The sequence below is a fragment of the Equus asinus genome, chromosome 14 (genome assembly GCF_041296235.1).
Source record: "Equus asinus isolate D_3611 breed Donkey chromosome 14, EquAss-T2T_v2, whole genome shotgun sequence".
Lineage (NCBI taxonomy): Eukaryota > Metazoa > Chordata > Mammalia > Perissodactyla > Equidae > Equus > Equus asinus.
Genome location: NC_091803.1, coordinates 29,423,254 through 29,439,593, shown reverse-complemented (window position 1 = coordinate 29,439,593; position 16,340 = coordinate 29,423,254). Strand labels below are relative to the sequence as shown.

The 16,340-nt window shown below is 42.1% G+C and overlaps 1 protein-coding gene across 2 annotated transcripts in view; it reads left to right on the top strand.

The window, feature by feature from the left end:
- PRKCB (protein kinase C beta) overlaps nt 1–16,340 on the top strand; it is a 304,452-nt gene that overhangs the window by 126,535 nt on the left and 161,577 nt on the right. For both annotated transcript variants that reach the window (XM_044746781.2, XM_044746780.2), the window contains exon 3: nt 4,805–4,887. In XM_044746781.2, the coding sequence (XP_044602716.1) occupies nt 4,805–4,887 (83 nt within the window). The remainder of the gene's footprint in view (nt 1–4,804; nt 4,888–16,340) is intronic.

The following is a 16,340-nucleotide window of genomic DNA, read 5'->3' as shown; positions in this document are numbered from 1 at the left end:
ATCTGCTGTCATCCCTTTTAGTCCACGTTGTTGTGAAAGTTCTAGACTTGGAAATGTGATAAAGGAAAAAAAGAGGCATATCTGTCACAGAGGAGAAATGAAAAATATTATTATTGGGGATAATATGATTCTCTACCTGGAAAATTCAAAGGAAGCAATTGAAAACCCACACAAACTATTATGAGTTAAAAAAAAAAAGCTTACAAAATAAATATGCTGAAAGTTTATTGCTTTCCTACTTGTAAACAATAACCATTTGGAAAACAAAAAAGAAAAAAATGTCAAAATCACAGTAGCATAAAAAAGGATCCCTCAGGTAATACTAAATGAGAGATGTGTAGGATCTATGGAAAAAATTAAAGACATGAAACAAGATTTTAACGAGAGGACACCCTGTTCCTGATAGACTCATTCTTGTAAAGTGCCAATTATCTTGAGTTTAATTTCTAAATTTAAGACAATTTCAGTCAAAGTCCCAATAAATTTTTTGGGGAGAAGATTGAATAAATATAATTCTAAAAGATTCCACTAGTGTTTTTAAAGGCCTGGTAAATTGATTCTAAAGTTCACTTGGAATAAACGTGGAGTGATTGCAAGAAAATGGTGAAAATAAGACTAATGAGGGAGATTGTGCCAAGATACCACATATTATAAAGCTACTATCATTAAAACCTGTGTTACTGCACTGCAGATCGGTGGAACAGGACAGAAGGCGCAAGACAGACCCCTGTTTGTGTAATTATTTATCGTATAATAAAGTTGGCATTTGGAATCAGTGGGGAAGGGATGAGTTATTCAATAAAAGATGCTGGGACGGTTGCCTATTTGGGAAAAAAAGGCAAATTAGATTCCCATTTCATATTAGATACCAAGAAATTACAGGGGATACTACTATTCTTTCTTTTATTCTTAATTGTTAATACACATGTTTAAACGTAATATTCTATATAGAGTTTCCCAGTATCGATAATCTCAAGGAGTAAGACAAGACCTTTAGCACATTTTGATTATATAGCCCTTCGCCCACCCCCATTCCTTATGACTTAGGTTCCTCCTTCTTCCTTCTGCTCCTTCTTTCACCACTGTTTCTTATGCCTCTTCTATTCGTTTTTTGGTTGTTATTTTTCAGGGTGTATATTCTCTAGTACTTCTTTTGTGGGAAGTGGATTTTCTAAGTCCTTGTATTCTGGAAATGTCTTTATTTTGTATCTTCATTTGAATGTTAGTTTGGTTGTGTATGAAGTCTTAGGCTCAAATGAATTTTCTAAACCTTTGAAGATATTGCTCCATCATATTCTAGAATTCGGAGTTGCAGATTAGAAATCTGATGTGAAAATTATTTTTCTTCCTTTGTCAGTAATCTTTCTCCTCCCCTCTTCCTCCTCCTGTTAGACACATTAGAATGTTTCAAAGCCTTGCTGTCCTCACCATCAGTCTTTTGCTCATTCATACCTGTTGACTCTTGATAGTTTCTTTCAATTTAATGATTCAAATTCTTCTTAATCTTTAGGGAATTTTCATCTATTTTCTTTGATTACACCTTCTTTACCATTCTCTATGTTCTCTCCTGAACCTCTTTTTAGATGGATGTTAGAAGTTTTGGATCTATCATATATGTTTTCTATCATTTGTTTTATTCTTGCACTTTTTGCAGAATTCTGAGAAAAATCCCTCAATTTAGATTTCTAGTTTGCTAAGTTCCTCTTTAGCTGTGCCCATTCTGTTATCAGTCCAACTATTGAGTTCCCAATTTTGGCAATCATATTTTTCATTCCCCAACCTCTGTTTTTCTTTGACTCTTTGTTTTGTTTCAAAATGGAAGGAGGCTTATTTTTCCTGATTATATAACTAATATGTGTGCATTGTAAAAATTTCAAACAATGTAGAAAAATGTAAGGTTGAAAGTAGAAATAATGTGCGATCCTGCCAGAGATAACCATCACTGGCATTTTTTGACCACTGCTCGTCTATTTCTCCCAGAATCCACAGACATATAGGCACAGAGGGACACACACACGTGCACTATTTGACACAAACATCTTTCTACAAAGCATATATTCCTTATAAAGTACAGTAAATGTTGAAACAGAAGAGGGAGTAAGTAAAGGAGAAAGAATTTGGCCTCTTTGGACCTCTTCTTGATTCCAAAACATGAAGGTTTTAAAATAATTTTATATTGTCTTATGTAAGATACTAAACGTATATAAAAGTAGACAGGTTAGTATAATGAGTCCTCATGTGTCCATGACCCAGGTTCAGTAATGATCAGTCATGACTAATTTTTTTTCCATCTATAACCTTTCCCTTTCCATCCCTTTCCTTTCATACTGAATTATTTTGAATTGAATCCTTTTATCCATAAAGATTATAGGATGTCTCCTCAAAGGTAAGGATTCTTTGACAAAAATAACCACAATGCCATTATCATACCAAAAAATTATAATTCTTTAATATCAATAACAAGAATTCTGTCATCTCATCAAACAGTGTGTATATCCATTTTCCTGATTGTATCACCATTTTTTTAAACTATTAGTTTATTTAAATTAGAATCCAGACAGGTCTCCATATTGCATTTAGTTGATAAGTTTTTGAAATCTCTTTGAATCTGTAAGTGTCTCCTCTGCCCTGCTTTTTTTCTCTTGCAGTTTTGTTTTCATTTTTGTTCTTTGTTTTGAGCAGTTTTAGGTTTACAGAAAAATTGGTTGGAAAGCACAAAGAGTTCCCGTAAACTCCCTGAACCCTATTCCCGTCCTGTCCCCCCGTTATTAACATGTTGCAAGTGAAATAAGTCAGACAGAGAAAGACAAATACCATATGATCTCACTTATATGTGGAACCTAAAAAACAAAACAAAGCAACCCGGAACTCACAGATACAGAGAACAAACTGACTGTTGCCAGAGGCAGGGCGTAAGGAGTGGGCAAAATCATGCAGGTGGTCAAAATAAACTAAATAAGTGCCGGGGATGTAATGTACAGTGTGGACTATAGTTAAGAGTACTGTATTTTATATTTGAAAGTTGCTAGGAGGGTAAATATTAAAAGATCTCGGGGGCTGGCCCTGTGGTATAGTGGTTAAGTTTGGCGTGCTCAGCTTTGGTGGCCTGGGTTCACAGGTTCAGATCCCAGGACCTACACCACTTGTCAGCCATGCTGTGGTGGCATCCCACATACAAAATAGAGGAAGATTGGCACAGATGTTAGCTCAGGGACAATCTTCCTCAAGCAAAAAAAGAGGGAGGTTGGCAAAAGATGTTAGCTCAGGGCGAATCTTCCTCAGGGGAAAAAAAAATCACGAGAAAAAATTTGTAACTATGTGTGGTGATGGATGTTAACTAGGCTGACTGTGGTGATCATTTTGCAAGATATACATGTATCAGATCATTAGGTTGTACACCTGAAACGAATAGAATATGTCAATTATATCTAAAAAAAAGAAATAGTATCTGCCTTATAGTGTTGTTATGAGTGGTAAGTAAATTAATATATGTAAAGCACTTAAAAAATCTTGCATTACTCTGGTACATTTGTTACAGTTGACAAGCTGATACTGATACATTGTTATCAACTAAAAGCCATGGTGTATATTGGGTTCACTCTTTGTGTTGTACATTCTATAAATGTGTCCACCATTATGATATCATACAGAGTAGTTTGCCTTGCCCTCTTGCAGTTTGTTTATTGAAGAAGCTATTTGGTCATTTTGTAGTTTTCCACATTCTGGTGTATTAAAAAAATTTTTTTTTCCTGGTTGCCTCCCTTGTGGTGTCATTTAGTATGCACCTCTGTCACTTGTATTTTCTGTAAATTGGTCGTTGGATCAAGATGCTTGAATTGATTCAGGTTTGATTATTTTGGCAAGAGTCCTTCACTGGTGGTCGAGTACTTTGTAGTACTTCCATCGATAGGGGCAGGCGGTGTCTTTCTGTGATGCTAGCAGCCATCAATGATTGTTGCCCTCATCCATTGTATCACTAGGGAAGCCTGGGTTTCCTGTTCTGTTTTCATTTACTGAGAATGTACTTTAGAAAGACGCTGAGCTGGGCCCTACAACATGATGCCCATCTTCCACGAACCCACAGTCTAGAGTTTGGATAAGTTGATTTGAACCACAAAACTGTAAAAGAAGATTGGAACATCAAAAAAAAATCAGTTTTATTTTGTATATATTCTCTGACTATCCCTCCCCCCAAGTGATAAAATCCCCAAATAGCAGAGCCATGTCATAGATGCGTTTTAACTCATATGAATAAATATATATTCAAGCATATACGTATTTGGTTGCAAACTACTAAAGTAACAACGTAAACATTGCAGCCTGTTTCTTCCCCTCTTCCACATAATTGATGTTGCTCTTGGGTGAGATGGGGGCATGGGCCTGCCATTCCTGCTCTCTCTGTCTCTGCATGCCCTTCATATTATGCACATCTCTTTTAAGTGTGATTCTCGTGTTTAAATATACATATTTCTTATGCATTATGGACCTAAACATAAGCCAACTACTTCATATGGTGTTCCATCTAAGAAACAACGTTCTGTTCCCAAACCAGGCAACCTAAGAAATTTTCAAGGGAGTGTAATTTTGAGCAAATGTGATCTTTTGAACCCTAGTTAACTTTAGTAGCTTAACTAATTTGCAAGATGCAGGATCGGGGTACCCCAGAGTTTGACGTCAACAGAGGACAAGGTGCGGATACTGAAGGCATTGTTTATTTTGGTATGAAATCTTTACTTGTCTTAGTCTTTTACTTGTCCAGTTTTAACAATCTCTTCCTCCCCTTCCCTCTCTTCCCCCCTTCTAGTCTGCTGTTTTGTCGTGCACAAGCGGTGCCATGAATTTGTCACTTTCTCCTGCCCAGGCGCGGACAAGGGCCCAGCCTCTGATGTAAGTAATGGGCACTGGTCACCTCTCTCTGTCCACAGCGGATGCATCCTTTTGGGTAAATGTGAGTGAGTATGCTATGACAAAAAAGTCAGGATGTTCTCATTCCAAGGCATGTGATGGTTCCTATAGCCTCTGAGATGTTTTTTCATTTTAATGAGCAAAAATAGTGAAACGCTTTGAGAGTTGGAGCGTGACTATACAGGAAACAGCTAGTTCGCCTGCTACGATTTTGCTAAACGTCTTCATCTTTACCGCTGGGGCATGGAGAGTGGTGGGAAGGGGCTAAATTGTTGCTACTGCAGAAAGGCAGTTAGGATGGTACCTTACAATGCGCTTTACATATAGCTTTTTTGTTAGGCAATTCTTGATACCAGGGCCCAAGAATTAGGGGGAAATGATTTTCTCCTGCAACTGTGCATCCCAAAGTATGACTACCGCTGGTGGGACAAGAGATGCTTCTAGGTAAAACAGGCAAATAATTTTTGTTTTAATAATTATGAATTTATTTTAATATGGATTGGAAAAATGTATCTAGTAGTGATTTTGCGTTTATAGTAGGGATATAAAATTTCCTACCTACATAAAAGTATTTAGGTTAAACAAAGTTAGATTGATTTAAGGAAGATATTAAGTGAGTGACAGGATGGGTGCTGTAAGGATATGGTAAAAGTCTTGTACACATCTATCTAAAGTTTAGGGTATGTTGTTGATTGCGTACCCAACACCCATTCATGGCTCTCACTCTCTGCTTTCTGGAAGAGGCCACCTTTTATGCTCGAGGCTTAAAATGGCTGATACTTGCTTTCATAGGCTCCCTTATAGCTGATGAATGAGCAGCTGACCCAATTCTGCTCAGTGGGACTTCAAGGGAAGTCTGAGGAGGGCTTCCAGGAAAGACTTTCCTTTCTGATAAGAGAAGACATCCCTTCCTTTGTCCTGTTGGGCATTTTTGTGTGAGGATATAATGCTTGGAGTTGTGGCAGCCCTTTTGGGTCAATGAGGGAGACACGGCGGACATCCTGAGCTTGACGTAGTGGAAGAGTTGAAGAAACCTGGGTCATTGATGACACTGACGAGCTGCTGAGCCCACTCTGCAGACTGAGTATGTGAGATAAGAAGCTCCTTTGATAAAGTCTCATTGTTTGGGGTGTTCTTTTACATGTAGGTAAAACTGTCCTGCTAGAACCTTCCACCATGCACACTCTTCCATTGCCCAGTAGTGAACTGCATACCCTATGCATACCCTATGGGCAGCATACCCTATGTTCAGCATACCCTATGTGCAGCCATGTATACCCTATGTTCAGCATACCCTGTGTTCAGCAAACCCTATGTTCAGCATACCCTATGTGCAGCATACCCTATGTGCAGCCATGCATACCCTATGTTCAGCATACCCTATGTGCAGCATACCCTATGTGCAGCCATGCATACCCTATGTTCAGCATACCCTGTGTTCAGCATACCCTATGTTCAGCATACCCTATGTGCAGCATACTCTATGTGCAGCCATGCATACCCTATGTTCAACATACCCTATGTGCAGCATACCCTATGTGCAGCCATGCATACCCTATGTTCAGCGTACCCTATGTGCAGCATACCCTATGTGCAGCCATGCATACCCTATGTTCAGCATACCCTATGTGCAGCATACCCTATGTGCAGCATACCCTATGTGCAGCCATGCATACCCGATGTGCAGCATACCCTGTGTACAGCCATCTCCCCTGGTTCTCTTACTTTGTTCCTGCGTTGGTTCACTTTCCTGGAGTCTTTCCCATTGGCTTTGTCTCCATTACTGGTCCTGTTCTTAGCCACTTCGACTTGACAGCTGACCTCAGCTTACTAGAAGTGAGTGGTGACTACCTTCTGTCATTGCATTTGTTCCACTCTTGCTGGCCTGCTACAAGTGGTCATCTGCCATTTTGCGGCAAATCAGGGACATATCTGTCACCACAGCAACGCAAACACTGGAGCTTATGCTGCAGTTACCTTGCTTGGAAACTGTGGCACTTGGGTTTAGGAACTCCAAGCAACATGGAACAACCAAAGCCCTTGCAGGCCTGTGTGCAAAGATGAAGACAGGACCGTTTGTCGCTCCCTCTCAGATCACACTCCCTGGCCCTTTCAGTGTAATTCCTTCTCTCGTCCCCAGGAAGGCAGGCGGGAAGTTTGTGGGGACAGCCTGGTTCCATTACGCAGCTCTGAATGTTCGTGCAGACCGAGGCTTTATGCTCAGGGAGCAGCCGACAGGATGTTTCCCATATCCTGTCTATGTTCGTTGACTTTTTCTGTTGCCTAAGACAGAAACTCAGCTGAAACTGGCTTATGTGAAAAGGGAAATTTTTGGTTCCTGAAATGGAAAAGCTCAAGAATAGCCCTGGCTTCAGGCACAGAGAATCAAGGTGCTGAAATCAGGTCCTCAGGAATCTCTCTCCATTTCTTGGCTCAGCTTTCCTCTGTCTGGGTGTCAGCTTCAGGAAGGCGTTTCTCCTGTGGGAGCACCATAGCTGCTGCACCCTTGTCTTACGTCTTATCAGCCTGCAACTCCAGTGACAAGAGCTAAGGTCTCATTGGGCCATGGGTCAGTTGCAGCCTGAAGGATGGTTCTGCTGATTGGCATAACCTGGTTATGTGCCTACTCCTGGCAAGGAGGGCCCGTGCATCACCCCATGATTTGAGACTGGGGGAGAGTTGGTCCCTCCCTCAGGAAAACTAGAGAAGCAGCACTGTGTCCTGGTTAAAATCATAGACTATGGAGCTGGCATTCCTAGGCTTACGTTCCTGTGACCTTGGGCAAAGTACTTAAATCTCTTTATGCCTTAGATCCCTTCACGGAAAAATGGATAAAATCATAGTCCCTGCCTTATGGCATTGTTATGAGTATCCAACACATAAATATCTGTGAAAGTACTTAGTACCATTCATAGGAAGAGCTATGTGGATGATGATGACAATGATAATCAATAATCGTGAATACATGCAGGCAGCAAGGATCAATGTCTACAAAGCAAGTCTGAAGAATGAGCAGGTCCTCTGCCCGTCACCTGGCAGTCCTTCCTAGGAGTGTGTAGGCTCCATAAGTGGTAGGAGACCCCTCTCTGGATGAATGGACCAATGCAGCCATTCATTACCTTGGGCATGGGGACAGCAGGAAGCACTACCTTGCAGCTGGCATGCAAAGGATTTGGCAGCCTACCTGGAATGATTCTAACTCTGGACACAGTTCCAAGAAGGTCAGTTGGCACCAAGGATGATGAATTGATCCAGACTCCTGAACTGACTTCACTCAGTTCACTGACCTTTCTCTGTCCATGGTTGGAGGCATGATTAAAGATCTGGCCACACCTGTTCACCAACCTGGCCAGGCTCTCTTTTGACTGCCCCTGAGGCTCGTGTGGGTATGGAGGAGTGCCCTCCTCCTGTGTGACCTTGGAGGAGCTGTTGTGCGGCAGGCTCATGGAGCAGAAAAGCACAGGCTCTGTCCTCTATCCTCTGCTATTCCAAGTGCAGTTTGAACCAGGGAATATTCTGGATATTAGTAGAACTTTGTGTATTTGGCATTCTTCTACAGATAGGTCCACTTCATGACATTAGGCTGCTTTAGGGAACTTTATGAACCGGCCACTGTCCCAGTGAACCCAACTACTGACCCAACCATTCAATGCCACTGGGAATAGACCACATAGATGGGCACCCACCATTGGAGGACCTCAAAACATGGCAGAGTTCCTGGGTGGTACTTCTAGTCATTTACAGGCATCCTACTGGTTCTTGGTCTCACCTCGTGGAAACCCTCAATTCTGCTGTCTCTCAGACCTCTTAGAGAGACCAAGTCTCTGAGATTGCCGTAAGCATTACATATGGACATTTATAGATTAGTCAGCACTTAGAATACTGACCACGTACACAGCCTCCTGACAGATCTTCTCAGAACAAGACAGAGAGGAGTTATCTCTGAGAACTGGGACTAGGGTGGGTCAAGTGAAGTACTTGCCCAGGGCACAGAATTTAAGGGGTTCTCGCCTGTGTTTGTGGATATATGCTGGCTGGTCTAGGATGGCCCCACTCACATGACTGGCAGTGAGCAGGTTGCTGGCCTGGGTGCCTAGGTCCTCCTCCATGTGGCCTCTCATTCTCCAGCTGGCTAGCTCTGGCTTGTTCACATGGTGGTTTCAGGGTTCCAAGAAGAGCAAGAGAGCATGCCCCAGTGCATGTGTGCCTTTTCAGGCTGTGCGTCCTGTCTGATACTGTCCCACTGGACAAAGTAGTCTCGTGGCCAAGCCCAGATTCAAGTGGTTGAGAAATAGACTCTACTCTTCAGGGGAGGGGAAGAATCTCTGGTCAATCTACTGCAGATACTGTTGACCCAAGGGCCACTGCAGAATAGAACCCTTGGAGACCCTCCCACTAGACTTCATAAAAGATCCACAGGTCATTGTGTGGTTCAGAGAGTCATAGGTGGCCTCATTAAGAGACGGTACCTCTTTATTCCCTGCTCCCAGTCCCCGGCTGACCCAGCCATCTCCAGCTACAAATGGGAAGTAGGCAATTTATCAATCGTGCCCGAAGACAATGACAGTTAAGATTATGGACTCCGAAGTCAAACATACCTGAATTCAGGGCCTAACTCTGCCAGTGACCATTAGGGGACCTTGGGTGTGTCACTTACCCTCTCTGTGGCCCAGTTTCCTTATCTATAAAGTGGGATGTTAGTACTAACCACATAGGTTTATTGTAATAACAAAAAAACAATCCTTAAAATGAAAAAGGGTGAATAAAAAAATAAAAGGATCAAAAAGCCATTGCATGAAAGTGCTTAGCACAGAGCCTGCGACATAGTAAGCCCTTGATACAAGTAGCTGAGGGCGTTTTGACCTCTCCACCTCTCTCCCCAATCGCGAATGTACTGAGGATTCTCTGCACTCCTCCACCCGAGCATGTCTGGTGAGGTAATCAGTGTTTTCCATTTCCATTACTTTACACAAAACCTCAAATGCTGTGGTGCGATGCTGAGAAAAGAGCTAGGACTTTGGAGCCAGAAGACCTTGGTGTCAACTTCCAACACTGCCATTTATTGCTCCAACGGTCTTGGGAAAATAATTTAAGTTCTGTGACCCTTAGTTTATATCTTTAAAATGGGGAAAATAATACCTAAATCATAGTTTTTTGGTGAGTATTCAATGAGAGATTGCTTGAGCCACATCCAGAATACTGTCTGGCACAAAGAAGGCACTCAATAAATGGTTTCTAAATTATTATTAATCCCTGGAAGAGTCTCTCTTACTCAAGAAGGGATGCAGGTCACCCCCCTGACTTGCCAAGGAATAATGGCTCATAATAATGGCTAACTTGATGGAGCACGGGCTTTGTGCCAGGTAGTACACGAGTACAAAGGGACTCTTTAGCTGGTTTGTCTAAAGGTACTTTCTTCAACACTTTATGGTTTTAGAAGTAATTTCTTATCATTTATAGTCAAGATACTGAATAAAACCCATTGTTATGCCCTACGGCCTCCTGATTCCATTACCAAATCAGGTCAGTTAAAGATCATGGGCACTAATGTTGAGTGTATCCTTTTGTGTTTTTTATTCAAGTCTTACTTTATGAAGAAATATGTTAAAAATGATAGATCATGTGTTAACTGTTGAAGACTTTTTTTTTCTTTTAAAGATTGGCACCTGAGCTAACATCTGTTGCCAATCTTTTCTTTTTTTCTTCTTCTTCTCCCCAAATCCCCCAGTACATAGTTGTGCATTTTAGCTTCAGGTCCTCTGGTTGTGCCATGTGAGACGCTGCCTCAGCGTGGCCTGATGAGCGGTGCCATGTTGGCACCCAGGATCCGTACCAGCGAAACTCTGAGCTGCCAAAGTGGAGCGCACAAACTTAACCACTCGGCCACAGGGCTGGCCCCCTGTTGAAGACTTAATAAGAGGGAAATAAAAGAAAATTTAAAAAGAATATCTTATATTTATATATTAAAAAGAATGTGTATATAAATGCCAATGTGTTTGAAAATCTGGTTGAAATGGATGATTTTCTAGGAAATTTTAAATTGCCCATTTTGTGTCAAGAAGCATTGAAAACCAGAATAGGCAAATAACCAAGAGGGAAATGAGAATATTGCCCAAGAAACTTTTCTTCTCCCAAAGCTCCAGAATAATAGACTAATAAATGTTTATTTTAAACATTAGAGGAAGGAAAGATTTCTGTTCATTTTAAAAGATAACAGATTACAGAGAAAAAGGAAAGCTTCAGAGTTTTGTTTTTTTCAAATTGAAAGTGAGGGAAATAAAATTCAAATTGGCAATAGGAAAAGAGATGGGCTTGTGTGAAAATCTTGAGAATGGAATAAGAGTGTCAGGGACAAGGGCCTCAGACACTAGAACTGAGGCTCCAGCACTTGCAAGATGCTTTCTTATTATCAGCTGTATCAGTTAGCTTTGCTGTGTAACAAACCATCCCAAAATTTAGTAGCTTAAGACAACAATCATTTATTATTTCTCATGAGTCTGGGAGCTACTTGGGTGGCTCTTCTGATCTGGGTCCATTCAGCTAATCTCTGCTGGGCTTTCTCATGGGTCTTGGTCAGCCAGTGACTTGGCTGGTGCTGGGTCACCTAGGATGGCCTCACTAACATGACTGATCGTTGGCAGCCCGTTGGCTGGGGTGCTTCATTTCTCCTCCATGTGGTCTCTTTCCCCACAGTACGCTAGCTTAGGCTCATCCACACACTGGTCTCAGGGTTCCAAGCACAGCACGAGAGGGAAATCCCCAAAACACGGGTGTTTTTCAAGCCTTTCTTTGTGTCACACTGGTTATGGCCCAAACCAGATTCAGGGTTGGAGAAATAGACTTCATCTCTGGATGGAAGGAGCTGCGAAGTCACACTGCAGAGATGCCTACAGGAATGGGAGGAATTTGTGGCCATTTGCCTTCTGCCTCACTGGCTCTCGTCGGCTGTGCCAGCTGTCTTGTTTATCCTTCTGGATCCACTCGGCTGTCTTCCTGAGAGATTGACCTGTAAGGACTGCATCAACCCGGGTTCCCTTACTCTTTGACTTCAGGTTGGGCTCCAGGGGAGGAACTAATAGGAGATTGGAGGGTGAAGGGAGTGTGAGCCCAGGATATTTATCCTGGGCTCATCTTGGTTCTACCCTTTCGCTGAAGGTTGGTGCTCCTCTAAAGGCAGTTTTCTCTACACAGTTCTCTCCTTTTGGGTTCCAGGAGCTACTCTCTCCCCTTATCCCTCTGCTCTTACTAGCCCCCAGTTACTGCACTATTCCTTGTGGTTTCCAACACCATGCCCACACCTTTAGAAATAGTTCTTTTATGAAACCTTTCTTAAACTCTCTTAATTTGAGTATGCCTTCTGTTTCCTGCAGGGACCCGACTCATTTGTCCTTGCCATATTTTCTCCCACTGTAGACAGGACATGTCTATCAATGTGTCTATCACCCCAGTTATAGTCAACCTCAAGGAAAGATGGAAACCCTAGTGGAAGAAGTGGCCTTCTTTCTCCCTGTATTCACAATCAGTCTCAGGGAAGAGTTCTGATTGATTGGTCCTCTGTTGTTAGGAGAATGAACTCTTATAGTTTATCAGGCCCGGATCATGTGACATCCCTATGGCTCAGAGAGCAGTGTTTGTTGTAAGAAGAAAGGACGGGAACCTTTGATGAGCCGACAAAATCAATAGCTACCACAGTTTATTATTATAAGCTAGCTTGACTGCAATAACCAGCATAACCTAATAAAGCTGGCATAAAAAAGGAAACTGTAGTGAACTATGAGTCTAGATGAACAAATCCTAAATAAAATATTTGATAACAATTTAATTCTTGGCATAGACATATTGGTTCACATAGACTTTTTTTAATGAGAAAGAAACAATCTAGAGGTAAAAGTAACAAAGAAAAATTTGATCAATGTAGCAAAATATAGGAACGAAGATAAAAATAAGCCAGCAAGGGACTGTGAAATCTGGAAAGTATAAATTAAGGTGGTAGAAGTGACAGCAGAGTATCAGTTACCCAACCAATGTAAATGGATTGGAATTCACTACTAAAAGGCAGAGACTATCAGATTGGATAAACAATGTATAATTCTAGGCAATGCATAGGAGAAACTTAAAACATAGGTCAAAATAAAAAGGGCAAAGATATACCACAAAACACACATAAATATAAAACATGGCCTTAGTAAAAATATCAGGGAAGGAGGAGTCAAAGAAAAAAGCATAAACAGAAGGAAGAGGAGGAAAAATGGGCTCTGATATATTGCTGGTGAGTGTGTAAATTAATATAATCTTTCTCAAGAGAAAATTACCAATAGGTATCAAAAACTTTAGTGACCTTTTTGACCTAAGAATTACTAAACCTCATCCTTTTTGGCCCAAGAATTGCAATTCTAGGAATTTCTGCTAAGGAATTATTTAAGGGCATGTGCAAATATTTAGCTAAAGTGATACGCATAGCATCAGAATTTATACTAAAAAAAAAAAAATGGGAAACAATCTAACTGGCTGCCAGTTGGGGTTTATGTAAGTAAAATATGTCCTTGTGATGGGATGCTGTGCAGTGATGAAAATGTCACAGTGTCTGGGCTGATGGAAATGTTCTGTATCTTGATTGGGATGGTGTCTAGACAGGTGTACACGTTTTTCAAAATTCATGAAGTTGTATGCTTAAAATCTGTACATTACTGTATGTAACTTATACTTCAGTAAAAAGTCCCAGTGATCAAAATGTTATTGACGTGGTAATATAGTCATAATATATTTCTAAATGAAAAAGGCAGACAACAAAACATTACGTGTGGTATTATATATCAAAAAATATAAAAATATATACACACATAAAAGCAAAAGGTCCCACTTCCTAAACACATTTTAGTGGCCGCTTGTCGGTTCTGCTCGCTGTCTTGTTCCAGACTGTAGCCTGCAGAACTCCAAAGATCACTGTGGGATATTCTGTAACTGCTTTCTCCAGTCTTGTTTGTTTCTGGTGCCGCTTCACCTCCAGTGTGGACTCAGACCTCCCACTTAATTCAGTGAAAATTAAACCTGAGTGAAGGCTTGGGTATAACTGTCAGCAATTACAGTTGCTTCCGGATGTGGTTACTCTCAAGATCTTCCGTCAGCTGGGAGGCAGCTCAGTCCCTCAAATGAGAATCTTCAGATGCCCCTGATGAGATTCTGGCCCCTGATAAGCCCGGGCCAAGTCACCTTGGGCCCCAGAGAAGGAGGGAAGTCATAGCTCTGCCAGTCTGAGGTCCTGCCCATTTCCTGCCTCAGCACTAGTGGCAGTAAGACGTGTCTCTGTCATTGGTGAAAAGGCCCACCCCCTCCTCCATGGCACTGTCTGGTCTCCTTGGCTCACATAAAGCAACATAACAGTCAACTGCACTATTCTCAAAGCCTGGGTTGTTCAGACTTACATAACACCAAGTGGGGACACCCCACACAGCTCTGGTGATGCTCCAAGCCTCCCTCGCTCCTTCCAGGAGGTGAGCTACAATTAGAGGTAAACATCTCTTTTGGCATCACATTAAGATGTCACCATCACCTGGACCAAAAGACCCATCTGCATCTCTTAAGGATAAATAACGTTGGCGCGATTCAGTCTAAACAGTACAGTTTCTCTCTCTCCCTCATTTATCTATTATCTGTCTAAATCTGAAATTACATCATCCTGCTGAAGATACATCCTATTTATGTTACTTAACACCGCAGTCTATAACATCTGCATTCACAGCAAAAGTGCTCAGTAACCAGAGTGTGTGTTACCAAATGCCAAAAGGGATGCCTTACAGGGAGGCTGGAGACATGCTGAGGATTGGCCTGTCCAGCTCAGAGGCTATGCTGCCGTCGAATATCCAAGGAGGTGTTTGTTGCATTGATCTTTTTGTATAGCTTCAAAGGACAGAATCAGGACTGAGGACCTTCCTTAGCTGGCGGGCTAAGGAAGAACAGCCCAAACTCACTGACTGGTTGCTGTCTAAGGGTATTAACTCCCCATCCGAGTAGAGCAAAGATCAGTTGCCAAGGATTCTGTAGAGGGCACCTCTGTGGTAGATGCGAGTTCCTGCCACATGGGTGGTTCTTCTAGTTAGTGCCGTTTGGGTGAGTGCAACAGAAACCACCTCTGGTTATCTTAAGTTGGAAAGGAATTTATTGGAGAGAGTGTGATGTTTCAGAGGATGGAAGAAAACCTGAACAAGCAGACCAGCTCCATCTGATTTTCCATCTGGTGTTGCTTTGGTCCTAAATTCAAATTCTAGAAGGAGAGAGGTGATCTGGTCAACCCAAGTTACCTAACCAGCCCTTGGGTGGGCCTTTCAAGTGTTCCCTCCAAGACTAGACCCGGTGGGAGTGGGATGACCTTTCAAAGGAGAACTGAGGCGCTGCTACCGAAAAAGGGAAGCAGAGATGTTTGGCCAATCAAAATAACACTTGTCCACTGCAACTTCTCCATGCTGCTCTGCAGAATACAGAAGGGCTGAATGCTGAAGGATTGTTTAGGTAATAAAACAGACCTCAGCTGAAGAGATCCAGGCAAGGGCCCGGGACTCTGTATTTTAAAGCCCTTCAGGTAATTCTGATGGGGAGCCAAGTTTGGAAACCAACGTAAGGCAATATCATGTTGTGACTCTTAAACCAGAATGGTTGGGTTTGAATTCCAGGTTTGCCACTAAAACTAGCTGAGTGATCTTGGGCTTAGTTACTGAACTCTCTGCCTCGGTTTCCTCATGTGTAAAAAGAGGATAAATTAGCACTCTCCTCGTAGGGTTCAGGTGAGGATTAAATAAATTAATCCATATTATGGGCTTCTTGTGGGGCCTGGCATATAGTTCATGCTAATTAATATTATTACCAGCAATGGTCCTTTCAAGTCTTAGAGTGTGAGTTCCGAAAGTCCAGCCTTATTTTTGGCATGGCTTGCATCCATCTTGCTTGCCACAAAATGGAAATACAAAGGCACCTCCCAAGGACTGGTTGAGGGCAAAGTCTCATAAAATGATGGTAATGCTATAAAATGCCATTCTTTTGACTGTGGAGTGAATCCCATCTGATTCTTCTGCTGTGTGCCACTGATGGCTTCCGCAATGCAGAACCGGCATGTAAAGGTCAGAACGAATTGCTTCTCAACAGCCCTTTGTCCCTCACTGTCACAAAGACACAGAGCTTCATGCTGTGGAGGAAGAAGCAAATCCATGACATGCAGCGTCCGGAGGACGGAAACCTGCTGTTTCTCCTGTGCACGAAGAGGAGAGCTGCTGGGGCTGGAATGAGGCAGATATGTCCTGTCTTGTGAATTATTTTGGCTTCTTCTGGTTGGGGGCGGGACCAGCCCGAGAACCTGATAAAGGCAGTTTCCCAGAAGACCTCAGCCTGCAGAGCCTGCAGAGCCTGCAGACTTGGGGGAAGTACAGAAATCAAAAGGCACACGA